General features: G+C 46.5%; 1 protein-coding gene across 3 annotated transcripts in view; it reads right to left on the minus strand.

The window, feature by feature from the left end:
* The window catches only part of LOC130296518 (oocyte zinc finger protein XlCOF6-like), a 208051-nt gene extending 180974 nt beyond the window's left edge, over positions 1–27077 (minus strand). The window contains exons 1-4 of one of the 3 annotated variants that reach the window (XM_056548136.1): positions 26673–27077; positions 18188–18301; positions 17703–17843; positions 6736–6862 (exon numbers count right to left, since the gene is read on the minus strand). In XM_056548136.1, coding sequence (XP_056404111.1) covers positions 6736–6862; positions 17703–17843; positions 18188–18265 — 346 coding nt within the window. In that variant the 5' untranslated portion in view covers positions 18266–18301; positions 26673–27077. Of the gene's footprint in view, positions 1–6735; positions 6863–17702; positions 17844–18187; positions 18302–26400; positions 26633–26672 lie in introns of those variants that run through there. The other 2 variants (XM_056548164.1, XM_056548154.1) reach the window with 2 other exon arrangements.
* Positions 27078–27841: the final 764 nt, after the last annotated feature.

Here is a 27841-nt window from a genome sequence, read left to right on the forward strand (position 1 = left end):
CTCCAACCGCAGGAGATCCTATGACGGAACTCACCCACAATTTGGACGTACGATTCTGGTCCTCTGCCATCAGATGTGTTTCCTGGAGCATAGCAACGTCAGGACGCAGTCTTTTCAAATGGCGTAGGATCTGGGTCCGCTTGTTGGGCGAGCGAAGGCCTTTCACGTTCCAGGAGATGAGGCGCATGGCTGATGAGAAAAGAGTAAGAACACTAAAACAGAGGAGGAGAGAAAGAAGAGGGGGGAAGGGAGAAAGAGGGGGGGGGGGGGGAAATTTCACTCACTTATCAACAAGTCACACACACAAGACAATCCACTCACACCGTTGTTGTTAGGAACTGTCCCCAGGGAGTGCTATGAATAAATTGCCCAAAGTCAAACAAACCAGGCACACCAACAACAATCACTGCGCCAAACAGATAGACACGTTGTGCATAAAGACTATCAAAGAGCGCCTCGCACTGTGTTATAGACTTCACTTTTTTCTATCAGGGAGTAGAGCACAGCCCCCGGCTTATCAAACTCACGAAAAAAGGCATTGGGCTAACCCCATGAACCAAACCCCCCTCCCGATTGTATTCAAACACCCATTCATGTCACCTCCCCCACATCCACATGTGAATAACAAAAAGTTCAACAATGAGTCCAAGGGGATCACATTGGGAGTGATTCCCCGTCCAAAGTTCGCTTGAGGTGCTGCGGGCTGTATCAGGTAGGCTGCCAAAATACCACAGTACACGTTAGTATCTGAAGTGAGGAGGCAGAATAGGCACACCATAAGCAGCCGGTCAAGTCACCGTCGTCACTCAAGGGTATCAAAAGTTTTCATACTGAGAGCCTTGACGTCTCGGAGAACGGGATGGGGATTTTTCAGAGGCCCTGAGCCCCTCGCATATGCCCGGTTCCCGCAGGGCTATGTAAAGGGGCCTCCGCTGCCGTGGGGCTATTAAAGACAGATGAGGAGCCATCATTGTGAAAAACAGGTAGTATGGCCGGGTATTGCAATTGAAATTTGATCTTGCGATTAAAGAGTTCAGAACATACGCCACTGAAAGCCCTGCGCCTCATAGCCACAGGAGCTGAAAAATCCTCAAATATAAGCACTGGACAGTCCTGAATCAACAGTGGAGCAGAGCGTTTGCGGAACGCCCTCAGTATAGATTGGTGGTCATTGTAATCCAGAAGCTTAAAGATGACCTGACGCGGACAATTTTGCTGGTCAGATGGAATTGGTCGCACCGCATCCCCTCTGCTCCCCGGGTCAGGGCCCAGTCTGTGCGCTCGCTCAACACAGCAGTGGTGATCAAGTCCCAGAGCCTCCGTCAGCTCAATTTCGCAGATATGGTGTAGATCAGTGGCAGGAACGTGTTCAGAGAGACCGACAATCCGTAAATTGTTCCGCCTTCAGCGGTTTTCAAGATCATCTAACTTGGCCCAGAGGCTAGCATTCTCCTGCATTAGGTCCGCTACTTGGCCAGATAAATCAGAGTGACCATTTTGCAAAGTGGTAACATCAGTCCGGAGACCTGACACGGTTGCATTAGTTTGAGAGAGATTATGTCTGAGTAAGTCAAAGGAGGCTTGCAATGTAGCTTCAAGCGATTTTTGAATATCGGGCACCACCTGTGCCATAATCTGCGCCACTAGGGATTTAAAGTCAAAAGGTGTGGGATTAACAGTAGCAGGGGGAGAGCAGTCAGCCCCCCATTCACCCCCTCAGGCAGGATTTGAAGGCATCAGGGCTGGGAGAGATGTGGTTTCAACTAAGTCCCTGGGTAGGGGAGGGGTAGAGCTTCCTCCATACGCCATTGCAGTGGCGATTATAGTGACAGCAGCCACAGGGGGAGAGGCTGGCCCCTGAGCAGACCCACTGACCTGGAAAGTCTGTGTCCCTGGAGGAGGAGAGGAATCCGCAGGGCGTCTGAACGGCAGGTGTCCGTAGGTTAATTGAGCGAGCCGCTGCTTTGCCTGTTGTGACACAGTCGCGGGCCCACATGGCGGCGCCGCGCGTGATGAGGAGGTCGAGCGGGCAGACGTGGAAGGAGGAGAGGGGTCTGGCAGGTAGGCTTCGGCTGGTGCCCGTAGGCGTACTTGGTGTCCGTGCTGCGGCTGTGGACCCACGTGGTTGTGCCGCCGCCGTGCGCGCGGTGAAGAGGTTGGGCGGTCTGATACTGGAGCCGGGGAGTTGCGGTGGCTACGGAGCAGGTGACGCTCCATGCAGGGTCCCCAACTGGTGAGGTCGGTGTCCGGATGGTGGGGCCAACGTAGGGTAAGCAGGGTACCGGCAGAGAGAACCGTTCTGGGCCGGGGGATGCAGGAGCTCCTTTAGCTGCGTCCCTCCATGATAGCGCCGGAACCGGAAGTCCATAAACACTGTTCTTTCACACTTTCCCCATCTCTACACTTTGTGATTCCAACTTTGTATGTTGTACTCACTATTTTTCTTTTGATTTGTAGCTATATTAACCCTTTGGTTGTACCCTCCCTTCCATCCCCCCCCCTGAGCACTTTGCGCTCCTCCTCCCCCTATGACATCACTGCTTCAACCAGGTAAAGCACACCTGGATGTGACGTCCGGCAAGGCCAGAGGAAGCGTTTTTTGCCGCGAAACCAGCTGTTTGCCGCCACCCTCACAGCTTAGGCTTTTGCGCTCCGTTCCTGATACCACCTAGGCTGGCTTTTGTCTACCTATGATGATGAAATAAAGGAACATTTTTCAACAGGTGATTGCAGATGTAAATTTTTCTACACGGATTCTATACAGATTTCTTCTCTTCTTTAATACATCTCGCACCCCTGTTTACTGGTTGTTACCTCTCCCCGCATGGGATACTCCTGACATTTATTGCATAACAGAACTTACAGTAGTGCCGCCTTATTTTTGTCTACTATATCAGATTTGTAAATTACTTCCACTAAAAAATCTTAATCCTTTCTGTACTTATCAGCTGTTGTATGCTCCACAGGAAGTTCTTTTCTTTTTGAATTTCCTTTCTGTCTGACCACAGTGCTCTCTGCTGTCCATTTTAGGAACTGTCCGGAGCAGGAGAGGTTTGCTATGGGGATTCGCTCCTACTCTAGAAAGTTCCTAAAATGGACAGAGGTGTCAGCAGAGAGCACTGTGGTCAGACAAAAAGGAAATTCAAAGAGAAAAGAACTTCCTGTGGAGCATACAACAGCTGATAAGTACAGGAAGGATTACGAATTTTTAATAGAAGGAATTTACAAATATGTTTAACTTTCTGGCACCAGTTGATTAATTTTTTTTTTTCCCGGGGAGTACCCCTTTAACTTTTCTAATATACTTCATAAGAAAATTTTATTTCCTTTTTATAGAAATCGTGGCTTATAAAATCATGGCTTTGTCCAAGCTGAAGCGCAGGCATGGACAAAGTCCAGTAAGTGAGGGTGTGCTAGTACTCCTCTGTCCTCTCTCCTGTCTGATAGCACTCCTCTGTGCTCTCTCCTGTTTGATAGGTCTCCTCTGTGCTCTCTCCTGTCTGATAGCACTCCTCTGTGCTCTCTCTCCTGTCTGATAGCACTCCTCTGTGCTCTCCCTCCTGTCTGATAGCACTCCTCTGTGCTCTCCCTCCTGTCTGATAGGACTCCTCTGTGCTCTCTCTCCTGTCTGATAGGGCTCCTCTGTGCTCTCTCCCGTCTGATAGCGCTCCTCTGTGCTCTCTCCCCTGTCTGATAGCGCTCCTCTGTGCTCTCTCCTGTCTGATAGCGCTTCTCTGTGCTCTCTCCCCTGTCTGATAGGACTCCTCTGTGCTCTCTCCAATGTCTGATAGGACTCCTCTGTGCTCTCTCTCCTGTCTGATAGGACTCCTCTGTGCTCTCTCTCCTGTCTGATAGGACTCCTCTGTGCTCTCTCTCCTGTCTGATAGGACTCCTCTGTGCTCTCTCTCCTGTCTGATAGGACTCCTCTGTGCTCTCTCTCCTGTCTGATAGGACTCCTCTGTGCTCTCTCCTGTCTGATAGCGCTCCTCTGTGCTCTCTCTCTCCTGTCTGATAGCACTCCTCTGTGCTCTCTCCTGTCTGATAGCGCTCCTCTGTGCTCTCTCTCCTGTCAGATAGCACTCCTCTGTGCTCTCTCTCCTGTCAGATAGCACTCCTCTGTGCTCTCACCTGTCAGATAGTACTCCTCTGTGATCTCACCTGTCAGATAGTACTCCTCTGTGATCTCACCTGTCAGATAGTACTCCTCTGTGCTCACCTGTCAGATAGCACTCCTCTGTGCACTCTCCTGTCCTATCAGACACACACAGAATTGCTAGCCCACCCTCACTTACTAGACTTTGTCCATGACTGTGCTTCATCTTAGACAAAGCCATGGTTTCTATAAAAAGGAAATTACATTTTCGTATGAAGTATATTAGAAAGGTTAATCTTTTGCAAAGATGTACAACATATAAAACGTTTTTTAATCTGACAGGACCCATTTAAATGGGACAACTTAAAGATCTCCTGTAGGTGTTCCAATACTTGTCAATATTGTGTATTTATGAAAACATTTCTTATGTACATGGTTAATACATAGATGCCTCATCTGTATTCAATTTACTATTTAGATAACAGACATTGTAATTGCAGACAATTCTTTGTCATCATTTTGTGTTTAAATGGTCTTCCCTTCCTCTTTTATGACATTTAATGTAATGATTTATTTTTCATTTATTACATTTTTTTTTGTACAATTCGTCAATAAATTAAGAGGAAAAAAATGTTCCCTCCCATGTGACTTCTTTGATGCCTAAGAAGATGAGTAAATGCAACATTATAAACACAAATATGGCTTTTCCCCTATGTGAATTCTCAGATGTTTAACAAGATCTGTTTTCCAATTGAAACATGTCCCATGGGACATAAAAATAGCTTCTCTCCTGTGTGAGTTCTTTGATGTTGCACAACATTAGATTTTTGAGTAAAACATTTCCCACATTCTGAGCATAAGAACGGTTTCTCCCCTGTGTGAGTTCTTTGATGTATAAGTAGATACGATCGCCGTGTAAAACATTTTCCACATTCAGAACATACAAAAGGCTTTTCCCCTGTGTGACTTCTTTGATGTTGACAAAGACGTGATTTTGTAGCAAAACATTTTCCACATTCAGGACATGCAAATGGCTTCTCCCCTGTGTGAATTCTCTGATGTTTAACAAGATCTGACTGCTGAGAGCAACATTTCCCACATTCTGAACATGAAAATGGCTTCTCTCCTGTATGACTTCTTTGATGTATAGCAAGATTTGATTTGGCTGTAAAACATTTGCCACATTCCGGACATGGAAATGGCTTCTCTTTTATGTGCCTTTGATGTTGAACAAGACCAGATTTTGTAGAAAGAAATTTCCCGTATTCTGAAAAGGAAAATGGCTGTTCTCCTGTATGAATTCTCTGATGTTTAACAAGAGCTGTCTGCTGGGAATAACATTTCCCACATTCTGAGCATGAAAACGGCTTCTCTCCTATGTGAGTTCTTTTATGTCTAAGAAGATGTGATTTTCGAGTAAAACATTTATCACATTCTAAACATGAAAATGGTCTCTCGCCCGAGTGACTTCTTAGATGTCTGAGAAGATGTGATTTCCGATTAAAACATTTACCACATTCCGAACATGAAAATGTCGCATTCCCTGTGCAAGTTCTCAGAAGCTGAACCTGATTTGATTTCTCAGTAAAACATTTCCCATATTCTGAATGTGAAGATAATTTCTCCTCTGTCATAGATAGTTGATGTTCTACACCCCTTCTGTAAATTATATTTTGCATAGTAGAATCAGAAGAAAGAACCGGATTAAAACAATCAGACGAAAGTTCTTGGCTGGGAAGGGCTGGGGGTATATATGGCCTAATAATGGCATAATCTTCATATGTATCTTGTGTGATATGATCCTCTGCTTTAAAATCTGGAGATATCAGGTGTTCTTCTGTGTTCCTGGTATGGTCATCTGCCAAGAATTTAAACCATATGACCATAAAAATGATATTAATATTTTAGAACATTACTATATAAACATTTCATCTCAAATTGTACAGCAAATGCACGTAAATCGACTAAAATAATGTTGGCAAAACTGATCACAGTAGAGCACGGAATAATAGATCACAATGTTAGGCTAGAGGGCTATGTAGGGACACATACACATCGGCCATCATTTACCATTTCAAACCAGACATGTTTTGTCGGGTTGTGCGCCAGAATTGAAAAAACCCGACTGACTCTCCAGAATTGAAAACCCGATTTCCACAGAAATCTAATTTATTTTTAATGAGCCGACCGGAGTCAGATAGTGTCTCTGGTCGGCTGATTTTTGCCCCGTATCCATTTTTTTGGGCCAGACTGTAAACCGTGGTGAACTACGGTTTTCAATCCGGTACAAAAAACGGATACGGGGCTAAAATGAGCCGACCGGAGTAAATATCTGACCCGGTTGTCTCATTCAAATAAAGGAGCTGTGGGCCGGGTCCGGCTGGGATACAGGAGCATAAGGCTATCCTTCATATAAGATAGGTCCAGGGACTATTCACAGCAGAAGCATTGTAGTATGGAGCATTCTAAACAATGCAGAAGATGTGCATCTGTGTAGGGCTATGTATTCATATCAAGTTGTATCTACCTCAAAATGGTGACATTAAAAAATACAACCCATTTCCCAAAAGAGGTAGACCACAAATAATGTGCCTTAATGCCAAAATATTTCTAAAAAATGTATATATAGTTGTTTCTATTACCTGGTGATGTGAGGGGCTGCTGATCCTCCATCATAACCTGATCCTTGTACTGATCCTTGTGTCCTTTTACATACTCCCACTCCTCCATGGAGAAATACACCGCCACGTCCTGACACCTTATAGGAACCTGACACACAATGATACAGTCATCACCCCGACCCCTCCAGTGGTGTTACTGTATAATGTCCCAGCATTCCCAGCAGTGTCACCTCTCCAGTCATCACCAGACCCTCCATTACTGTATAATGTCCCAGCATTCCCAGCAGTGTCACCTCTCCAGTCATCACCAGACCCCTCCATTACTGTATAATGTCCCAGCATTCCCAGCAGTGTCACCTCTCCAGTCATCACCAGACCCCTCCATTACTGTATAATGTCCCAGCATTCCCAGCAGTGTCACCTCTCCAGTCATCACCAGACCCCTCCATTACTGTATAATGTCCCAGCATTCCCAGCAGTGTCACCTCTCCAGTCATCACCAGACCCCTCCATTACTGTATAATGTCCCAGCATTCCCAGCAGTGTCACCTCTCCAGTCATCACCAGACCCCTCCATTACTGTATAATGTCCCAGCAGTGTCACCTCTCCAGTCATCACCAGACCCCTCCATTACTGTATAATGTCCCAGCATTCCCAGCAGTGTCACCTCTCCAGTCATCACCAGACCCCTCCATTACTGTATAATGTCCCAGCAGGGTCACCTCTCCAGTCATCACCAGACCCCTCCATTACTGTATAATGTCCCAGCATTCCCACCTCTCCAGTCATCACCAGACCCCTCCATTACTGTATAATGTCCCAGCAGTGTCACCTCTCCAGTCATCACCAGACCCCTCCATTACTGTATAATGTCCCAGCATTCCCAGCAGTGTCACCTCTCCAGTCATCACCAGACCCCTCCATTACTGTATAATGTCCCAGCAGTGTCACCTCTCCAGTCATCACCAGACCCCTCCATTACTGTATAATGTCCCAGCAGTGTCACCTCTCCAGTCATCACCAGACCCCTCCATTACTGTATAATGTCCCAGCATTCCCAGCAGTGTCACCTCTCCAGTCATCACCAGACCCCTCCATTACTGTATAATGTCCAAGCATTCCCAGCAGTGTCACCTCTCCAGTCATCACCAGACCCCTCCATTACTGTATAATGTCCCAGCATTCCCAGCAGTGTCACCTCTCCAGTCATCACCAGACCGCTCCATTACTGTATAATGTCCCAGCATTCCCAGCAGTGTCACCTCTCCAGTCATCACCAGACCCCTCCATTACTGTATAATGTCCCAGCAGTGTCACCTCTCCAGTCATCACCAGACCCCTCCATTACTGTATAATGTCCCAGCATTCCCAGCAGTGTCACCTCTCCAGTCATCACCAGACCCCTCCATTACTGTATAATGTCCCAGCATTCCCAGCAGTGTCACCTCTCCAGTCATCACCAGACCCCTCCATTACTGTATAATGTCCCAGCATTCCCAGCAGTGTCACCTCTCCAGTCATCACCAGACCCCTCCAATACTGTATAATGTCCCAGCAGTGTCACCTCTCCAGTCATCACCAGACCCCTCCATTACTGTATAATGTCCCAGCATTCCCAGCAGTGTCACCTCTCCAGTCATCACCAGACCCCTCCATTACTGTATAATGTCCCAGCAGTGTCACCTCTCCAGTCATCACCAGACCCCTCCATTACTGTATAATGTCCCAGCAGTGTCACCTCTCCAGTCATCACCAGACCCCTCCATTACTGTATAATGTCCCAGCATTCCCAGCAGTGTCACCTCTCCAGTCATCACCAGACCCCTCCATTACTGTATAATGTCCCAGCATTCCCAGCAGTGTCACCTCTCCAGTCATCACCAGATCCCTCCATTACTGTATAATGTCCCAGCATTCCCAGCAGTGTCACCTCTCCAGTCATCACCAGACCCCTCCATTACTGTATAATGTCCCAGCATTCCCACCTCTCCAGTCATCACCAGACCCCTCCATTACTGTATAATGTCCCAGCATTCCCAGCAGTGTCACCTCTCCAGTCATCACCAGACCCCTCCATTACTGTATAATGTCCCAGCATTCCCAGCAGTGTCACCTCTCCAGTCATCACCAGACCCCTCCATTACTGTATAATGTCCCAGCAGGGTCACCTCTCCAGTCATCACCAGACCCCCCCATTACTGTATAATGTCCCAGCAGTGTCACCTCTCCAGTCATCACCAGACCCCTCCATTACTGTATAATGTCCCAGCATTCCCAGCAGTGTCACCTCTCCAGTCATCACCAGACCCCTCCATTACTGTATAATGTCCCAGCATTCCCAGCAGTGTTACCTCTCCAGTCACCACCAGACCCCTCCATTACTGTATAATGTCCCAGCATTCCCAGCAGTGTCACCTCTCCAGTCATCACCAGACCCCCCCCCATTACTGTATAATGTCCCAGCATTCCCAGCAGTGTCACCTCTCCAGTCATCACTAGACCCCTCCATTACTGTATAATGTCCCAGCATTCCCAGCAGTGTCACCTCTCCAGTCATCACCAGACCCCTCCATTACTGTATAATGTCCCAGCATTCCCAGCAGTGTCACCTCTCCAGTCATCACCAGACCCCTCCATTACTGTATAATGTCCCAGCATTCCCACCTCTCCAGTCATCACCAGACCCCTCCATTACTGTATAATGTCCCAGCATTCCCAGCAGTGTCACCTCTCCAGTCATCACCAGTCCCCTCCATTACTGTATAATGTCCCAGCAGTGTCACCTCTCCAGTCATCACCAGACCCCTCCATTACTGTATAATGTCCCAGCATTCCCAGCAGTGTCACCTCTCCAGTCATCACCAGACCCCTCCATTACTGTATAATGTCCCAGCATTCCCAGCAGTGTCACCTCTCCAGTCATCACCAGACCCCTCCATTACTGTATAATGTCCCAGCATTCCCAGCAGTGTCACCTCTCCAGTCATCACCAGACCCCTCCATTACTGTATAATGTCCCAGCAGTGTCACCTCTCCAGTCATCACCAGACCCCTCCATTACTGTATAATGTCCCAGCATTCCCAGCAGTGTCACCTCTCCAGTCATCACCAGACCCCTCCATTACTGTATAATGTCCCAGCATTCCCAGCAGTGTCACCTCTCCAGTCATCACCAGACCCCTCCATTACTGTATAATGTCCCAGCATTCCCAGCAGTGTCACCTCTCCAGTCATCACCAGACCCCTCCATTACTGTATAATGTCCCAGCATTCCCAGCAGTGTCACCTCTCCAGTCATCACCAGACCCCTCCATTACTGTATAATGTCCCAGCATTCCCAGCAGTGTCACCTCTCCAGTCATCACCAGACCCCTCCATTACTGTATAATGTCCCAGCATTCCCAGCAGTGTCACCTCTCCAGTCATCACCAGACCCCTCCATTACTGTATAATGTCCCAGCATTCCCAGCAGTGTCACCTCTCCAGTCATCACCAGACCCCTCCATTACTGTATAATGTCCCAGCATTCCCAGCAGGGTCACCTCTCCAGTCATCACCAGACCCCTCCATTACTGTATAATGTCCCAGCAGTGTCACCTCTCCAGTCATCACCAGACCCCTCCATTACTGTATAATGTCCCAGCATTCCCAGCAGTGTCACCTCTCCAGTCATCACCAGACCCCTCCATTACTGTATAATGTCCCAGCATTCCCAGCAGTGTCACCTCTCCAGTCATCACCAGACCCCTCCAATACTGTATAATGTCCCAGCAGTGTCACCTCTCCAGTCATCACCAGACCCCTCCATTACTGTATAATGTCCCAGCATTCCCAGCAGTGTCACCTCTCCAGTCATCACCAGACCCCTCCATTACTGTATAATGTCCCAGCATTCCCAGCAGTGTCACCTCTCCAGTCATCACCAGACCCCTCCATTACTGTATAATGTCCCAGCAGTGTCACCTCTCCAGTCATCACCAGACCCCTCCATTACTGTATAATGTCCCAGCAGTGTCACCTCTCCAGTCATCACCAGACCCCTCCATTACTGTATAATGTCCCAGCATTCCCAGCAGTGTCACCTCTCCAGTCATCACCAGACCCCTCCATTACTGTATAATGTCCCAGCATTCCCAGCAGTGTCACCTCTCCAGTCATCACCAGACCCCTCCATTACTGTATAATGTCCCAGCATTCCCAGCAGTGTCACCTCTCCAGTCATCACCAGACCCCTCCATTACTGTATAATGTCCCAGCATTCCCAGCAGTGTCACCTCTCCAGTCATCACCAGACCCCTCCATTACTGTATAATGTCCCAGCATTCCCAGCAGTGTCACCTCTCCAGTCATCACCAGACCCCCCCATTACTGTATAATGTCCCAGCAGTGTCACCTCTCCAGTCATCACCAGACCCCTCCATTACTGTATAATGTCCCAGCATTCCCAGCAGTGTCACCTCTCCAGTCATCACCAGACCCCTCCATTACTGTATAATGTCCCAGCATTCCCAGCAGTGTCACCTCTCCAGTCATCACCAGACCCCTCCATTACTGTATAATGTCCCAGCAGTGTCACCTCTCCAGTCATCACCAGACCCCTCCATTACTGTATAATGTCCCAGCATTCCCAGCAGTGTCACCTCTCCAGTCATCACCAGACCCCTCCATTACTGTATAATGTCCCAGCAGTGTCACCTCTCCAGTCATCACCAGACCCCTCCATTACTGTATAATGTCCCAGCATTCCCAGCAGTGTCACCTCTCCAGTCATCACCAGACCCCTCCATTACTGTATAATGTCCCAGCATTCCCAGCAGTGTCACCTCTCCAGTCATCACCAGACCCCTCCATTACTGTATAATGTCCCAGCATTCCCAGCAGTGTCACCTCTCCAGTCATCACCAGACCCCTCCATTACTGTATAATGTCCCAGCATTCCCAGCAGTGTCACCTCTCCAGTCATCACCAGATCCCTCCATTACTGTATAATGTCCCAGCATTCCCAGCAGTGTCACCTCTCCAGTCATCACCAGACCCCTCCATTACTGTATAATGTCCCAGCATTCCCACCTCTCCAGTCATCACCAGACCCCTCCATTACTGTATAATGTCCCAGCATTCCCAGCAGTGTCACCTCTCCAGTCATCACCAGACCCCTCCATTACTGTATAATGTCCCAGCATTCCCAGCAGTGTCACCTCTCCAGTCATCACCAGACCCCTCCATTACTGTATAATGTCCCAGCAGGGTCACCTCTCCAGTCATCACCAGACCCCCCCATTACTGTATAATGTCCCAGCAGTGTCACCTCTCCAGTCATCACCAGACCCCTCCATTACTGTATAATGTCCCAGCAGTGTCACCTCTCCAGTCATCACCAGACCCCTCCATTACTGTATAATGTCCCAGCATTCCCAGCAGTGTCACCTCTCCAGTCATCACCAGACCCCTCCATTACTGTATAATGTCCCAGCATTCCCAGCAGTGTCACCTCTCCAGTCATCACCAGACCCCTCCATTACTGTATAATGTCCCAGCATTCCCAGCAGTGTCACCTCTCCAGTCATCACCAGACCCCTCCATTACTGTATAATGTCCCAGCATTCCCAGCAGTGTCACCTCTCCAGTCATCACCAGACCCCTCCATTACTGTATAATGTCCCAGCATTCCCAGCAGTGTCACCTCTCCAGTCATCACCAGACCCCTCCATTACTGTATAATGTCCCAGCATTCCCAGCAGTGTCACCTCTCCAGTCATCACCAGACCCCTCCATTACTGTATAATGTCCCAGCATTCCCAGCAGGGTCACCTCTCCAGTCATCACCAGACCCCTCCATTACTGTATAATGTCCCAGCAGTGTCACCTCTCCAGTCATCACCAGACCCCTCCATTACTGTATAATGTCCCAGCATTCCCAGCAGTGTCACCTCTCCAGTCATCACCAGACCCCTCCATTACTGTATAATGTCCCAGCATTCCCAGCAGTGTCACCTCTCCAGTCATCACCAGACCCCTCCATTACTGTATAATGTCCCAGCATTCCCAGCAGTGTCACCTCTCCAGTCATCACCAGACCCCTCCATTACTGTATAATGTCCCAGCATTCCCAGCAGTGTCACCTCTCCAGTCATCACCAGACCCCTCCATTACTGTATAATGTCCCAGCATTCCCAGCAGTGTCACCTCTCCAGTCATCACCAGACCCCCCCATTACTGTATAATGTCCCAGCAGTGTCACCTCTCCAGTCATCACCAGACCCCTCCATTACTGTATAATGTCCCAGCATTCCCAGCAGTGTCACCTCTCCAGTCATCACCAGACCCCTCCATTACTGTATAATGTCCCAGCATTCCCAGCAGTGTCACCTCTCCAGTCATCACCAGACCCCTCCATTACTGTATAATGTCCCAGCAGTGTCACCTCTCCAGTCATCACCAGACCCCTCCATTACTGTATAATGTCCCAGCATTCCCAGCAGTGTCACCTCTCCAGTCATCACCAGACCCCTCCATTACTGTATAATGTCCCAGCAGTGTCACCTCTCCAGTCATCACCAGACCCCTCCATTACTGTATAATGTCCCAGCATTCCCAGCAGTGTCACCTCTCCAGTCATCACCAGACCCCTCCATTACTGTATAATGTCCCAGCATTCCCAGCAGTGTCACCTCTCCAGTCATCACCAGACCCCTCCATTACTGTATAATGTCCCAGCATTCCCAGCAGTGTCACCTCTCCAGTCATCACCAGACCCCTCCATTACTGTATAATGTCCCAGCATTCCCAGCAGTGTCACCTCTCCAGTCATCACCAGATCCCTCCATTACTGTATAATGTCCCAGCATTCCCAGCAGTGTCACCTCTCCAGTCATCACCAGACCCCTCCATTACTGTATAATGTCCCAGCATTCCCACCTCTCCAGTCATCACCAGACCCCTCCATTACTGTATAATGTCCCAGCATTCCCAGCAGTGTCACCTCTCCAGTCATCACCAGACCCCTCCATTACTGTATAATGTCCCAGCATTCCCAGCAGTGTCACCTCTCCAGTCATCACCAGACCCCTCCATTACTGTATAATGTCCCAGCAGGGTCACCTCTCCAGTCATCACCAGACCCCCCCATTACTGTATAATGTCCCAGCAGTGTCACCTCTCCAGTCATCACCAGACCCCTCCATTACTGTATAATGTCCCAGCAGTGTCACCTCTCCAGTCATCACCAGACCCCTCCATTACTGTATAATGTCCCAGCATTCCCAGCAGTGTCACCTCTCCAGTCATCACCAGACCCCTCCATTACTGTATAATGTCCCAGCATTCCCAGCAGTGTCACCTCTCCAGTCATCACCAGACCCCTCCATTACTGTATAATGTCCCAGCATTCCCAGCAGTGTCACCTCTCCAATCATCACCAGACCCCTCCATTACTGTATAATGTCCCAGCATTCCCAGAAGTGTCACCCCTCCAGTCATCACCAGACCCCTCCATTACTGTATAATGTCCCAGCATTCCCAGCAGTGTCACCTCTCCAGTCATCACCAGACCCCTCCATTACTGTATAATGTCCCAGCAGTGTCACCTCTCCAGTCATCACCAGACCCCTCCATTACTGTATAATGTCCCAGCATTCCCAGCAGTGTCACCTCTCCAGTCATCACCAGACCCCTCCATTACTGTATAATGTCCCAGCATTCCCAGCAGTGTCACCTCTCCAGTCATCACCAGACCCCTCCATTACTGTATAATGTCCCAGCATTCCCAGCAGTGTCACCTCTCCAGTCATCACCAGACCCCTCCATTACTGTATAATGTCCCAGCATTCCCAGCAGGGTCACCTCTCCAGTCATCACCAGACCCCTCCATTACTGTATAATGTCCCAGCAGTGTCACCTCTCCAGTCATCACCAGACCCCTCCATTACTGTATAATGTCCCAGCAGTGTCACCTCTCCAGTCATCACCAGACCCCTCCATTACTGTATAATGTCCCAGCATTCCCAGCAGTGTCACCTCTCCAGTCATCACCAGACCCCTCCATTACCGTATAATGTCCCAGCATTCCCAGCAGTGTCACCTCTCCAGTCATCACCAGACCCCTCCATTACTGTATAATGTCCCAGCATTCCCAGCAGTGTCACCTCTCCAGTCATCACCAGACCCCCCCATTACTGTATAATGTCCCAGCAGTGTCACCTCTCCAGTCATCACCAGACCCCTCCATTACTGTATAATGTCCCAGCATTCCCAGCAGTGTCACCTCTCCAGTCATCACCAGACCCCTCCATTACTGTATAATGTCCCAGCATTCCCAGCAGTGTCACCTCTCCAGTCATCACCAGACCCCTCCATTACTGTATAATGTCCCAGCAGTGTCACCTCTCCAGTCATCACCAGACCCCTCCATTACTGTATAATGTCCCAGCATTCCCAGCAGTGTCACCTCTCCAGTCATCACCAGACCCCTCCATTACTGTATAATGTCCCAGCATTCCCAGCAGTGTCACCTCTCCAGTCATCACCAGACCCCTCCATTACTGTATAATGTCCCAGCATTCCCAGCAGTGTCACCTCTCCAGTCATCACCAGACCCCTCCATTACTGTATAATGTCCCAGCATTCCCAGCAGTGTCACCTCTCCAGTCATCACCAGACCCCTCCATTACTGTATAATGTCCCAGCATTCCCAGCAGTGTCACCTCTCCAGTCATCACCAGACCCCTCCATTACTGTATAATGTCCCAGCATTCCCAGCAGTGTCACCTCTCCAGTCATCACCAGACCCCTCCATTACTGTATAATGTCCCAGCATTCCCAGCAGTGTCACCTCTCCAGTCATCACCAGACCCCTCCATTACTGTATAATGTCCCAGCATTCCCAGCAGTGTCACCTCTCCAGTCATCACCAGACCCCTCCATTACTGTATAATGTCCCAGCATTCCCAGCAGTGTCACCTCTCCAATCATCACCAGACCCCTCCATTACTGTATAATGTCCCAGCAGTGTCACCTGTCCAGTCATCACCAGACCCCTCCATTACTGTATAATGTCCCAGCATTCCCAGCAGTGTCACCTCTCCAGTCATCACCAGACCCCTCCATTACTGTATAATGTCCCAGCATTCCCAGCAGTGTCACCTCTCCAGTCATCACCAGACCCCTCCATTACTGTATAATGTCCCAGCATTCCCAGCAGTGTCACCTCTCCAGTCATCACCAGACCCCTCCATTACTGTATAATGTCCCAGCATTCCCAGCAGTGTCACCTCTCCAATCATCACCAGACCCCTCCATTACTGTATAATGTCCCAGCAGTGTCACCTGTCCAGTCATCACCAGACCCCTCCATTACTGTATAATGTCCCAGCATTCCCAGCAGTGTCACCTCTCCAGTCATCACCAGACCCCTCCATTACTGTATAATGTCCCAGCATTCCCAGCAGTGTCACCTCTCCAGTCATCACCAGACCCCTCCATTACTGTATAATGTCCCAGCATTCCCAGCAGTGTCACCTCTCCAGTCATCACCAGACCCCTCCATTACTGTATAATGTCCCAGCAGTGTCACCTCTCCAGTCATCACCAGACCCCTCCATTACTGTATAATGTCCCAGCATTCCCAGCAGTGTCACCTCTCCAGTCATCACCAGACCCCTCCATTACTGTATAATGTCCCAGCATTCCCAGCAGTGTCACCTCTCCAGTCATCACCAGACCCCTCCATTACTGTATAATGTCCCAGCATTCCCAGCAGGGTCACCTCTCCAGTCATCACCAGACCCCTCCATTACTGTATAATGTCCCAGCAGTGTCACCTCTCCAGTCATCACCAGACCCCTCCATTACTGTATAATGTCCCAGCATTCCCAGCAGTGTCACCTCTCCAGTCATCACCAGACCCCTCCATTACTGTATAATGTCCCAGCAGTGTCACCTCTCCAGTCATCACCAGACCCCTCCATTACTGTATAATGTCCCAGCAGTGTCACCTCTCCAGTCATCACCAGACCCCTCCATTACTGTATAATGTCCCAGCAGTGTCACCTCTCCAGTCATCACCAGACCCCTCCATTACTGTATAATGTCCCAGCAGTGTCACCTCTCCAGTCATCACCAGACCCCTCCATTACTGTATAATGTCCCAGCATTCCCAGCAGGGTCACCTCTCCAGTCATCACCAGACCCCTCCATTACTGTATAATGTCCCAGCATTCCCAGCAGTGTCACCTCTCCAGTCATCACCAGACCTTCCATTACTGTATAATGTCCCAGCATTCCCAGCAGTGTCACCTCTCCAGTCATCACCAGACCCCCCATTACTGTATAATGTCCCAGCATTCCCAGCAGTGTCACCTCTCCAGTCATCACCAGACCCCTCCATTACTGTATAATGTCCCAGCAGTGTCACCTCTCCAGTCATCACCAGACCCCTCCATTACTGTATAATGTCCCAGCAGTGTCACCTCTCCAGTCATCACCAGACCCCTCCATTACTGTATAATGTCCCAGCAGTGTCACCTCTCCAGTCATCACCAGACCCCTCCATTACTGTATAATGTCCCAGCAGTGTCACCTCTCCAGTCATCACCAGACCCCTCCATTACTGTATAATGTCCCAGCATTCCCAGCAGGGTCACCTCTCCAGTCATCACCAGACCCCTCCATTACTGTATAATGTCCCAGCATTCCCAGCAGTGTCACCTCTCCAGTCATCACCAGACCTTCCATTACTGTATAATGTCCCAGCATTCCCAGCAGTGTCACCTCTCCAGTCATCACCAGACCCCTCCATTACTGTATAATGTCCCAGCAGTGTCACCTCTCCAGTCATCACCAGACCCCTCCATTACTGTATAATGTCCCAGCAGTGTCACCTCTCCAGTCATCACCAGACCCCTCCATTACTGTATAATGTCCCAGCAGTGTCACCTCTCCAGTCATCACCAGACCCCTCCATTACTGTATAATGTCCCAGCAGGGTCACCTCTCCAGTCAGCAGCTCTATCATCTTGTTTGTGAATTCCAGGATTATCTGTTCATCCATTTCTTCATGTATCAGGGAATGAGGTGGGGGCCCCGGGGCCTGACAGTGCCCACTAGAGGCGTTCTTCACCAATGTGTAATCCTGTGTATAGAGAGAAACATTAATATTACCACATACTTACCCAGAATCCCTCACCTCTCCAGTCATATCCATCTATTACATAGATAAGAATGAGGTCATGTGACATCACTCCCAGAATCCCTCACCTCTCCAGTCATATCCATCTGTTATTACATAGATAAGAATGAGGTCATGTGACATCACTCCCAGAATCCCTCACCTCTCCAGTCATATCCATCTGTTATTACATAGATAAGAATGAGGTCATGTGACATCACTCCCAGAATCCCTCACCTCTCCAGTCATATCCATCTATTACATAGATAAGAATGAGGTCATGTGACATCACTCCCAGAATCCCTCACCTCTCCAGTAAGCCGGAAGAGAATCTGTAGAGTGAGGTTTATGATCCTGTCGGCCATCTTGTTTCTGTCTCTCTTCATTGTTATTCAATCAGTCGGGAGGATTCTCTCATATACCTGTAGAAGATTGTACAGTGGTCAGTGGTGAACACCTTTTAAAGAAAAACAAACAAAAAATAATAATTATAATTATGGAATGCTGATGTAATAAAACATAAAAAGCTGCATACATATAATCTCTACAATCCCTTGAATCATAATGAACCAAAACATCTTATTAATAAAAGACGTAAAAAAAACATTAAAGCGCATAAAATTTATTGCGGCGTCTAAAATAAAAAATAAAAAAACAGAAAAAAGCGTCCGGTAGCTCAGTGGTTGGCCGTCACGTCCCCTCCCATAGACTTGCATTGAGGGGGCGGGATGTGACGTCACAAGGGGGCGGAGTCATGACGTCACGAGACTCAGACCCCGTGGTTCCGAGGCTTCAGACTCTGTGCCTCCAGTGCTGCGGAGAGCTCACACAGGTGGGTGCGGAATGACAGATTGTGGGTGTCCCCAGCGGTGGGACCCCCGTGATCAGACATCTTATCCGACGTTTTAGGGCTGGACGTTTTAGGGCTGGAGTACCCCTTTAAAGTCTATTCACACGTACAGTATTCTGCGCAGATTTGATGCGCAGGTTTTTCTGCTGCACATTTCAATGTAAACTGAATGACTGAACACAGCTTGAACAAATCTGCACAGAATACTGTACATGTGAATAGACCTTTAAAGGGGTACTCCGCCCCGGGGTGCTGCAACCGACACTTTGGCCCCAGTGTGTGTGTATAATAATTCATTGGCCCCAGTGTGTTTATAATAACTCATTGGCCCCAGTGTGTATATAATAATTCATTGGCCCCAGTGTGTTTATAATAACTCATTGGCCCCAGTGTGTTTATAATAACTCATTGGCCCCAGTGTGTTTATAATAACTCATTGGCCCCAGTGTGTTTATAATAATTCATTGGCCCCAGTGTGTTTATAATAATTCATTGGCCCCAGTGTGTTTATAATAATTCATTGGCCCCAGTGTGTTTAGAATAATTCATTGGCCCCAGTGTGTTTATAATAATTCATTGGCCCCAGTGTCCTTAGAATAATTCATTGGCTCCAGTGTCCTTAGAATAATTCATTGGCTCCAGTGTGTTTATAATAATACATTGGCCCCCAGTGTGTTTATAATAATACATTGGCCCCCAGTGTGTTTATAATAATACATTGGCCCCCAGTGTGTTTATAATAATTCATTGGCCCCAGTGTGTTTATAATAATACATTGGCCCCCAGTGTGTTTATAATAATACATTGGCCCCCAGTGTGTTTAGAATAATTACTTGGCCCCAGTGTGTTTATAATAACTCATTGGCCCCAGTGTGTTTATAATAATTCATTGGCCCCAGTGTATTTAGAATAATTCATTGGCCCCAGTGTGTTTATAATAATTCATTGGCCCCAGTGTGTTTATAATAATTCATTGGCCCCAGTGTGTTTATAATAATTCATTGGCCCCCAGTGTGTTTATAATAACTCATTGGCCCCAGTGTGTTTATAATAACTCATTGGCCCCCAGTGTGTTTAGAATAATTCATTGGCCCCAGTGTGTTTATAATAATTCATTGGCCCCAGTGTGTTTATAATAACTCATTGGCCCCAGTGTGTTTATAATAACTCATTAGCCCCAGTGTGTTTATAATAACTCATTGGCCCCAGTGTGTTTATAATAATTCATTGGCCCCAGTGTGTTTATAATAATTCATTGGCCCCAGTGTGTTTATAATAATTCATTGGCCCCAGTGTGTTTATAATAATTCATTGGCCCCAGTGTGTTTATAATAATTCATTGGCCCCAGTGTTTATAAGAATTCATTGGCCCCAGTGTGTTTATAAGAATTCATTGGCCCCAGTGTGTTTATAAGAATTCATTGGCCCCAGTGTGTTTATAAGAATTCATTGGCCCCAGTGTGTTTAGAATAATTCATTGGCCCCCAGTGTGTTTAGAATAATTCATTGGCCCCCAGTGTGTTTAGAATAATTCATTGGCCCCCAGTGTGTTTAGAATAATTCATTGGCCCCAGTGTGTTTATAATAACTCATTGGCCCCAGTGTCCTTAGAATAATTCATTGGCTCCAGTGTGTTTATAATAATACATTGGCCCCCAGTGTGTTTATAATAATACATTGGCCCCCAGTGTGTTTATAATAATACATTGGCCCCAGTGTGTTTATAATAATACATTGGCCCCCAGTGTGTTTATAATAATTAATTGGCCCCAGTGTGTGTATAATAATACATTGGCCCCAGTGTGTGTATAATAATACATTGGCCCCCAGTGTGTTTATAATAATACATTGGCCCCCAGTGTGTTTATAATAATACATTGGCCCCCAGTGTGTTTAGAATAATTACTTGGCCCCAGTGTGTTTAGAATAATTACTTGGCCCCAGTGTGTTTATAATAATTCATTGGCCCCAGTGTTTAGAATAATTACTTGGCCCCAGTGTGTTTATAATAATACATTGGCCCCCAGTGTGTTTATAATAATACATTGGCCCCAGTGTGTTTATAATAATACATTGACCCCCAGTGTGTTTATAATAATTAATTGGCCCCAGTGTGTGTATAATAATACATTGGCCCCAGTGTGTGTATAATAATACATTGGCCCCCAGTGTGTTTATAATAATACATTGGCCCCCAGTGTGTTTATAATAATACATTGGCCCCCAGTGTGTTTAGAATAATTACTTGGCCCCAGTGTGTTTAGAATAATTACTTGGCCCCAGTGTGTTTATAATAATTCATTGGCCCCAGTGTTTAGAATAATTACTTGGCCCCAGTGTGTTTATAATAACTCATTGGCCCCAGTGTGTGTGTATAATAATTCATTGGCCCCAGTGTTTATAATAACTCATTGGCCCCAGTGTGTTTATAATAACTCATTGGCCCAAGTGTGTGTGTATAATAATTCATTGGCCCCAGTGTGTTTATAATAATTAATTGGCCCCAGTGTGTTTATAATAATTCATTGGCCCCAGTGTGTTTATAATAATACATTGGCCCCAGTGTGTTTATAATAATTCATTGTCCCCAGTGTGTTTATAATAATTCATTGGCCCCAGTGTGTTTATAATAATTCATTGGCCCCAGTGTGTGTATAATAATACATTGGCCCCAGTGTGTGTATAATAATACATTGGCCCCAGTGTGTTTATAATAATTCATTGGCCCCAGTGTGTTTATAATAATTCATTGGCCCCAGTGTGTTTATAATAATTAATTGGCCCCAGTGTGTGTATAATAATTAATTGGCCCCAGTGTGTGTATAATAATACATTGGCCCCAGTGTGTGTATAATAATTCATTGGCCCCAGTGTGTGTATAATAATTCATTGGCCCCAGTGTGTTTATAATAATTCATTGGCCCCAGTGTGTTTATAATAACTCATTGGCCCCAGTGTGTTTATAATAATTCATTGGCCCCAGTGTGTTTATAATAATTCATTGGCCCCAGTGTTTATAATAATTCATTGGCCCCAGTGTGTTTATAATAATTCATTGGCCCCCAGTGTGTTTATAATAATTCATTGGCCCCAGTGTGTTTATAATAATTCATTGGCCCCAGTGTATTTATAATAATTCATTGGCCCCAGTGTGTTTATAATAATTCATTGGCCCCCAGTGTGTTTATAATAGCTCATTGGCCCCAGTGTGTTTATAATAGCTCATTGGCCCCAGTGTGTGTATAATAATTCATTGGCCCCAGTGTGTTTATAATAATTCATTGGCCCCAGTGTGTTTATAATAATTCATTGGTCCCAGTGTGTTTATAATAATTCATTGGCCCCAGTGTGTTTATAATAACTCATTGGCCCCAGTGTGTTTATAATAACTCATTGGCCCCAGTGTGTTTATAAGAATTCATTGGCCCCAGTGTGTTTAGAATAACTAATTGGCCCCAGTGTGTTTATAATAATTCATTGGCCCCAGTGTGTTTATAATAATTCATTGGCCCCAGTGTTTAGAATAATTCATTGGCCCCAGTGTGTTTATAATAATTCATTGGCCCCCAGTGTGTTTATAATAGCTCATTGGCCCCAGTGTGTTTATAATAATTCATTGGCCCCCAGTGTGTTTATAATAGCTCATTGGCCCCAGTGTGTTTATAATAATTCATTGGCCCCAGTGTGTTTATAATAATTCATTGGCCCCAGTGTGTTTATAATAATTCATTGGCCCCCAGTGTGTTTATAATAGCTCATTGGCCCCAGTGTGTTTAGAATAATTCATTGGCCCCAGTGTGTTTAGAATAATTCATTGGCCCCAGTGTGTTTAGAATAATTCATTGGCCCCAGTGTGTTTAGAATAATTCATTGGCCCCAGTGTGTTTAGAATAATTCATTGGCCCCAGTGTGTTTAGAATAATTCATTGGCCCCAGTGTGTTTAGAATAATTCATTGGCCCCAGTCTGTTTATAATAATTCATTGGCCCCAGTGTGTTTAGAATAATTCATTGGCCCCAGTGTGTTTAGAATAATTCATTGGCCCCCAGTGTGTTTATAATAGCTCATTGGCCCCAGTGTGTTTATAATAATTCATTGGCCCCCAGTGTGTTTATAATAGCTCATTGGCCCCAGTGTGTTTATAATAATTCATTGGCCCCAGTGTGTTTATAATAATTCATTGGCCCCCAGTGTGTTTATAATAATTCATTGGCCCCAGTGTGTTTATAATAATTCATTGGCCCCAGTGTGTTTATAATAATTCATTGGCCCCCAGTGTGTTTATAATAATTCATTGGCCCCCAGTGTGTTTATAATAGCTCATTGGCCCCAGTGTGTTTAGAATAATTCATTGGCCCCAGTGTGTTTAGAATAATTCATTGGCCCCAGTGTGTTTAGAATAATTCATTGGCCCCAGTGTGTTTAGAATAATTCATTGGCCCCAGTGTGTTTAGAATAATTCATTGGCCCCAGTGTGTTTAGAATAATTCATTGGCCCCCAGTGTGTTTATAATAGCTCATTGGCCCCAGTGTGTTTAGAATAATTCATTGGCCCCAGTGTGTTTAGAATAATTCATTGGCCCCAGTGTGTTTAGAATAATTCATTGGCCCCAGTGTGTTTAGAATAATTCATTGGCCCCAGTGTTTAGAATAATTCATTGGCCCCAGTGTTTACACTAATTCATTGGCCCCAGTGTGTTTATAATAATTCATTGGCCCCAGTGTGTTTATAATAATTCATTGGCTCCAGTGTATTTATAATAATTCATTGGCCCCAGTGTGTTTATAATAATTCATTGGCCCCAGTGTGTTTATAATAATTCATTGGCCCCAGTGTGTTTATAATAATTCATTGGCCCCGGTGTTTATAATAATTCATTGGCCCCAGTGTGTTTATAATAATTCATTGGTCCCAGTGTGTTTATAATAATTCATTGGCCCCAGTGTGTTTATAATAATTCATTGGCCCCAGTGTGTTTATAATAATTCATTGGCCCCAGTGTGTTTATAATAATTCATTGGCCCCAGTGTGTTTAGAATAATTCATTGGCCCCAGTGTGTTTATAATAATTCATTGGCCCCAGTGTGTTTATAATAATTCATTGGCCCCAGTGTGTTTATAATAATTCATTGGCCCCAGTGTTTATAATAATTCATTGGCCCCAGTGTATTTATAATAACTCATTGGCCCTAGTGTGTTTATAATAATTCATTGGCCCCAGTCTGTTTATAATAACTCATTGGCCCCAGTCTGTTTATAATAACTCATTGGCCCCAGTCTGTTTATAATAATTCATTGGCCCCAGTGTGTTTATAATAATTCATTGGCCCCCAGTGTGTTTATAATAATTCATTGGCCCCCAGTGTGTTTATAATAATTCATTGGCCCCAGTGTGTTTATAATAATTCATTGGCCCCCAGTGTGTTTATAATAACTCATTGGCCCTAGTGTGTTTATAATAATTCATTGGCCCCAGTGTGTTTATAATAATTCATTGGCCCCCAGTGTGTTTATAATAATTCATTGGCCCCAGTGTGTTTATAATAATTCATTGGCCCCAGTGTGTTTATAATAATTCATTGGCCCTAGTGTATTTATAATAACTCATTGGCCCCAGTGTGTTTATAATAACTCATTGGCCCCAGTGTGTTTATAATAACTCATTGGCCCCAGTGTGTTTATAATAACTCATTGGCCCCAGTGTGTTTATAATAATTCATTGGCCCTAGTGTATTTATAATAACTCATTGGCCCCAGTGTGTTTATAATAACTCATTGGCCCCAGTGTGCTTATCCTTATCCCTACCCAGCGTCCTTATTTCTCCTCATCTTCTCGGAGCAGGGCAGCAGCGGGACATGTTGGGAACCGGCGGCGGCGGTGAATGAATGAAGCCAACATGTCCCACATGGAGACTTCATTCATTCACCGCTGTAAGATGTCTACGGATGGAATACCCCTTTTAAGAAGATATCTCATGAAAAAAAACTTATACCCTAGGATAGGAGATAAGTTTACGATCACGGGGGATTCAAGCGCTGGGACCCCCCACTATCTCCTGAATAGAGCCCGGGCTCTCCCCTGCCACGACCCCCGCCCGAAGTGGGGGCCACCTTACCCCTCCACATATCTCTATGGGAGAGCTGTTCGTCTATCTTCGGTTCTCCTATAGAAACACATAGAGGGGGCATGGCGGCCCATGCTGCGGGCCGGGGTCGTGACATACAGCTCCAGGGGAGAACTATGGCTCCATACAGGAGATAGCGGCGAGTCACAGCGGTTGGATCCCCCACAAGCTAAAACATATCCCCTAACATACTTTTTTCCCCATGAGCCTACTCCTTTAAAAAGGGGTACTCCGGTGGAAACAAAAAATGTTTCTAATCAACTGGTGCCAGAAAGTTATACAGATTTGTAAATTACTTCTATTACAAAATCTTATTACTTCCAGTACTTATCAGCTGCTGTATGCTCCACAGGAAGTTGTGTAGTTCTTTTTTATTTGGCCACAGTGCTCTCTGCTGACACCTCTGTCCATGTCAGGAACTGTCCAGAGTAGGAACAAATCCCCATAGCAAACCACTCCTGCTCCGGACCCCACAATCAGACATCGTTTCCCCTATCTTCTGGATAGGGGCAGAGTACCCCTTTAAAGGCAAACTCCAGTGAAAACTATCTTATCCACTATCCCCCCCCCCCCCCCCCCAACTCTCTCAGTGAAGGAGCACGTGTCATTTACTGGTAGATAGCACACGCTCCATTTATTTTTATGGGAGCACGGGGTCCTGTTCCATGAGATCGCAGGGATTTCCAGCAATCGGACCCCCATGATCAGCTACTTGTCCCCTGTCCTGTGGATAGGGGGATAAGTACATTTTTGCTAGATTTCTCCTTTTAATGCTGGTGAACCCGCTGTCTGATTCACTTTAAAGGGGTACTCCGGCCTATCCAAAGAATAGGGGATAAGATGTCTGACCGCGGGGGTCCTGCCGCAGGGGATCCCCGCAATCTTGCATTCGGCACCCACCTCTTTTGAGCTGCACGCCGTGGTGCCAGCTCACAAACTGCCAGGTGCCGACCATGGAGCCGGAGTATTGTGACGTCATGCCCCACCCCCGCTATGCAAGTCTATGGGAGGGGGCGTGATGGCCATCACGCCCCCTCCCATAGACTTGCATAGCGGAGGCGGGGCGTGACATCACACAGGGGTGGAGTCGTGACGTCACCATACTCCAGCCCCCGTGGTCGGCACCCGGCAGTTTGTGAGATGGCAGCGCGGCTCAAAGAGGGGGATGCCGAATGTAAGATTGCGGTGGACCCCCGCGGTCAGATATCTTACCCCTATCCTTTGGATAGGGGATACGATGTCTTAGGGCCGGAGTACCCCTTTAAGTGTAGGGTCACATTAGTGTATACGCTGTGTATTCTCCTATATGCAGACACACAGGGCTACCCGGTCATGGGGGGGGGGGGGGGGGGGGGATACGCATCGTATTCTCCACTACGGAATGGGTTTTGCGCAGCCTGAATTATGCTGTGTATACGCTACACATGACCCTGCCCCTAAAATACAACTTGTCCCACATCAACAAATGTCATCAAGAAAGATATAAACAATAAACAAACATAAAACGAGGCAATGACGAAATTATAGGCTGAATACAGTTCGTACCTGAAGGGGTTAACACCAATATCTCCTCCTCCAGCGCTCCCGGTGTGAACAGAGCCGTGTACTTACCCTGTGCTTACACCAGCTGCCATGATGTCACAGTCATGTGATCAGTCACATGATCATGGGCTTTGAGTGGAGGTCACATGTTTCCTGTCTAGCGTAAAGCTCCAGTCTGCAGCCAGGCTTCTCTTGGAGCTTGTGGCTAAAGGACCTGTGATAATGATCATGTGAGACAAGTGGGCGGAGTTTAACAGTGCAGAGAATATAAATACCTGTCTCTATAGATTGTAAGCTCTTGTGATCAGGATCCTCACTCCTCTTGTCTCCTCCTCATAGATTGTAAGCTCTTGTGATCAGGATCCTCACTCCTCTTGTCTCCTCCTCCTCATAGATTGTAAGCTCTTGTGATCATGATCTTCACTCCTCTTGTCTCCTCCTCATAGATTGTAAGCTCTTGTGATCAGGATCCTCACTCCTCTTGTCTCCTCCTCCTCATAGATTGTAATCTCTTGTGATCAGGATCCTCACTCCTCTTGTCTCCTCCTCATAGATTGTAAGCTCTTGTGATCAGGATCCTCACTCCTCTTGTCTCCTCCTCATAGATTGTAAGCTCTTGTGATCAGGATCCTCACTCCTCTTGTCTCCTCCTCATAGATTGTAAGCTCTTGTGATCAGGATCCTCACTCCTCTTGTCTCCTCCTCCTCCTCTTAGATTGTAAGCTCTTGTGATCAGGATCCTCACTCCTCTTGTCTCCTCCTCCTCATAGATTGTAAGCTCTTGTGATCAGGATCCTCACTCCTCTTGTCTCCTCCTCCTCATAGATTGTAAGCTCTTGTGATCAGGATCCTCACTCCTCTTGTCTCCTCCTCCTCATAGATTGTAAGCTCTTGTGATCAGGATCCTCACTCCTCTTGTCTCCTCCTCATAGATTGTAAGCTCTTGTGATCAGGATCCTCACTCCTCTTGTCTCCTCCTCATAGATTGTAAGCTCTTGTGATCAGGATCCTCACTCCTCTTGTCTCCTCCTCATAGATTGTAAACTCTTGTGATCAGGGTCCTCACTCATTTTTGTATTCTGTTTTTCCTCCTCACCTATAAAAAATCATAACACTTTCAATTTTTCACCTGTAGACCCATATATGAGGGTTTATTTTTTGCATAGCCAATTGTACTTTGTAATGTTTTCACTTATGTTATAACATAATCTGCGGCGAAACAAAAAAAATAAAAATAAATTATTTGTGGGGTAAAATTAAAATGGTATTTTGCAAATTTTTAGGGCCTCCATTTCTACGGCGTACAATTTTTGGTAAAGATGACACCTTCTCTATATTCTATAGGTCCATATGGATACCAAACATATGTAGGTTTTATTTTACGACTTTAAAAAAGTATAACTACATGCACCAAAATTTGTATGTTTAAAATTGTCGTCTTCTG

The sequence above is a fragment of the Hyla sarda genome, chromosome 1 (genome assembly GCF_029499605.1).
Source record: "Hyla sarda isolate aHylSar1 chromosome 1, aHylSar1.hap1, whole genome shotgun sequence".
In the NCBI taxonomy this organism is placed as follows: Eukaryota; Metazoa; Chordata; class Amphibia; order Anura; family Hylidae; genus Hyla; species Hyla sarda.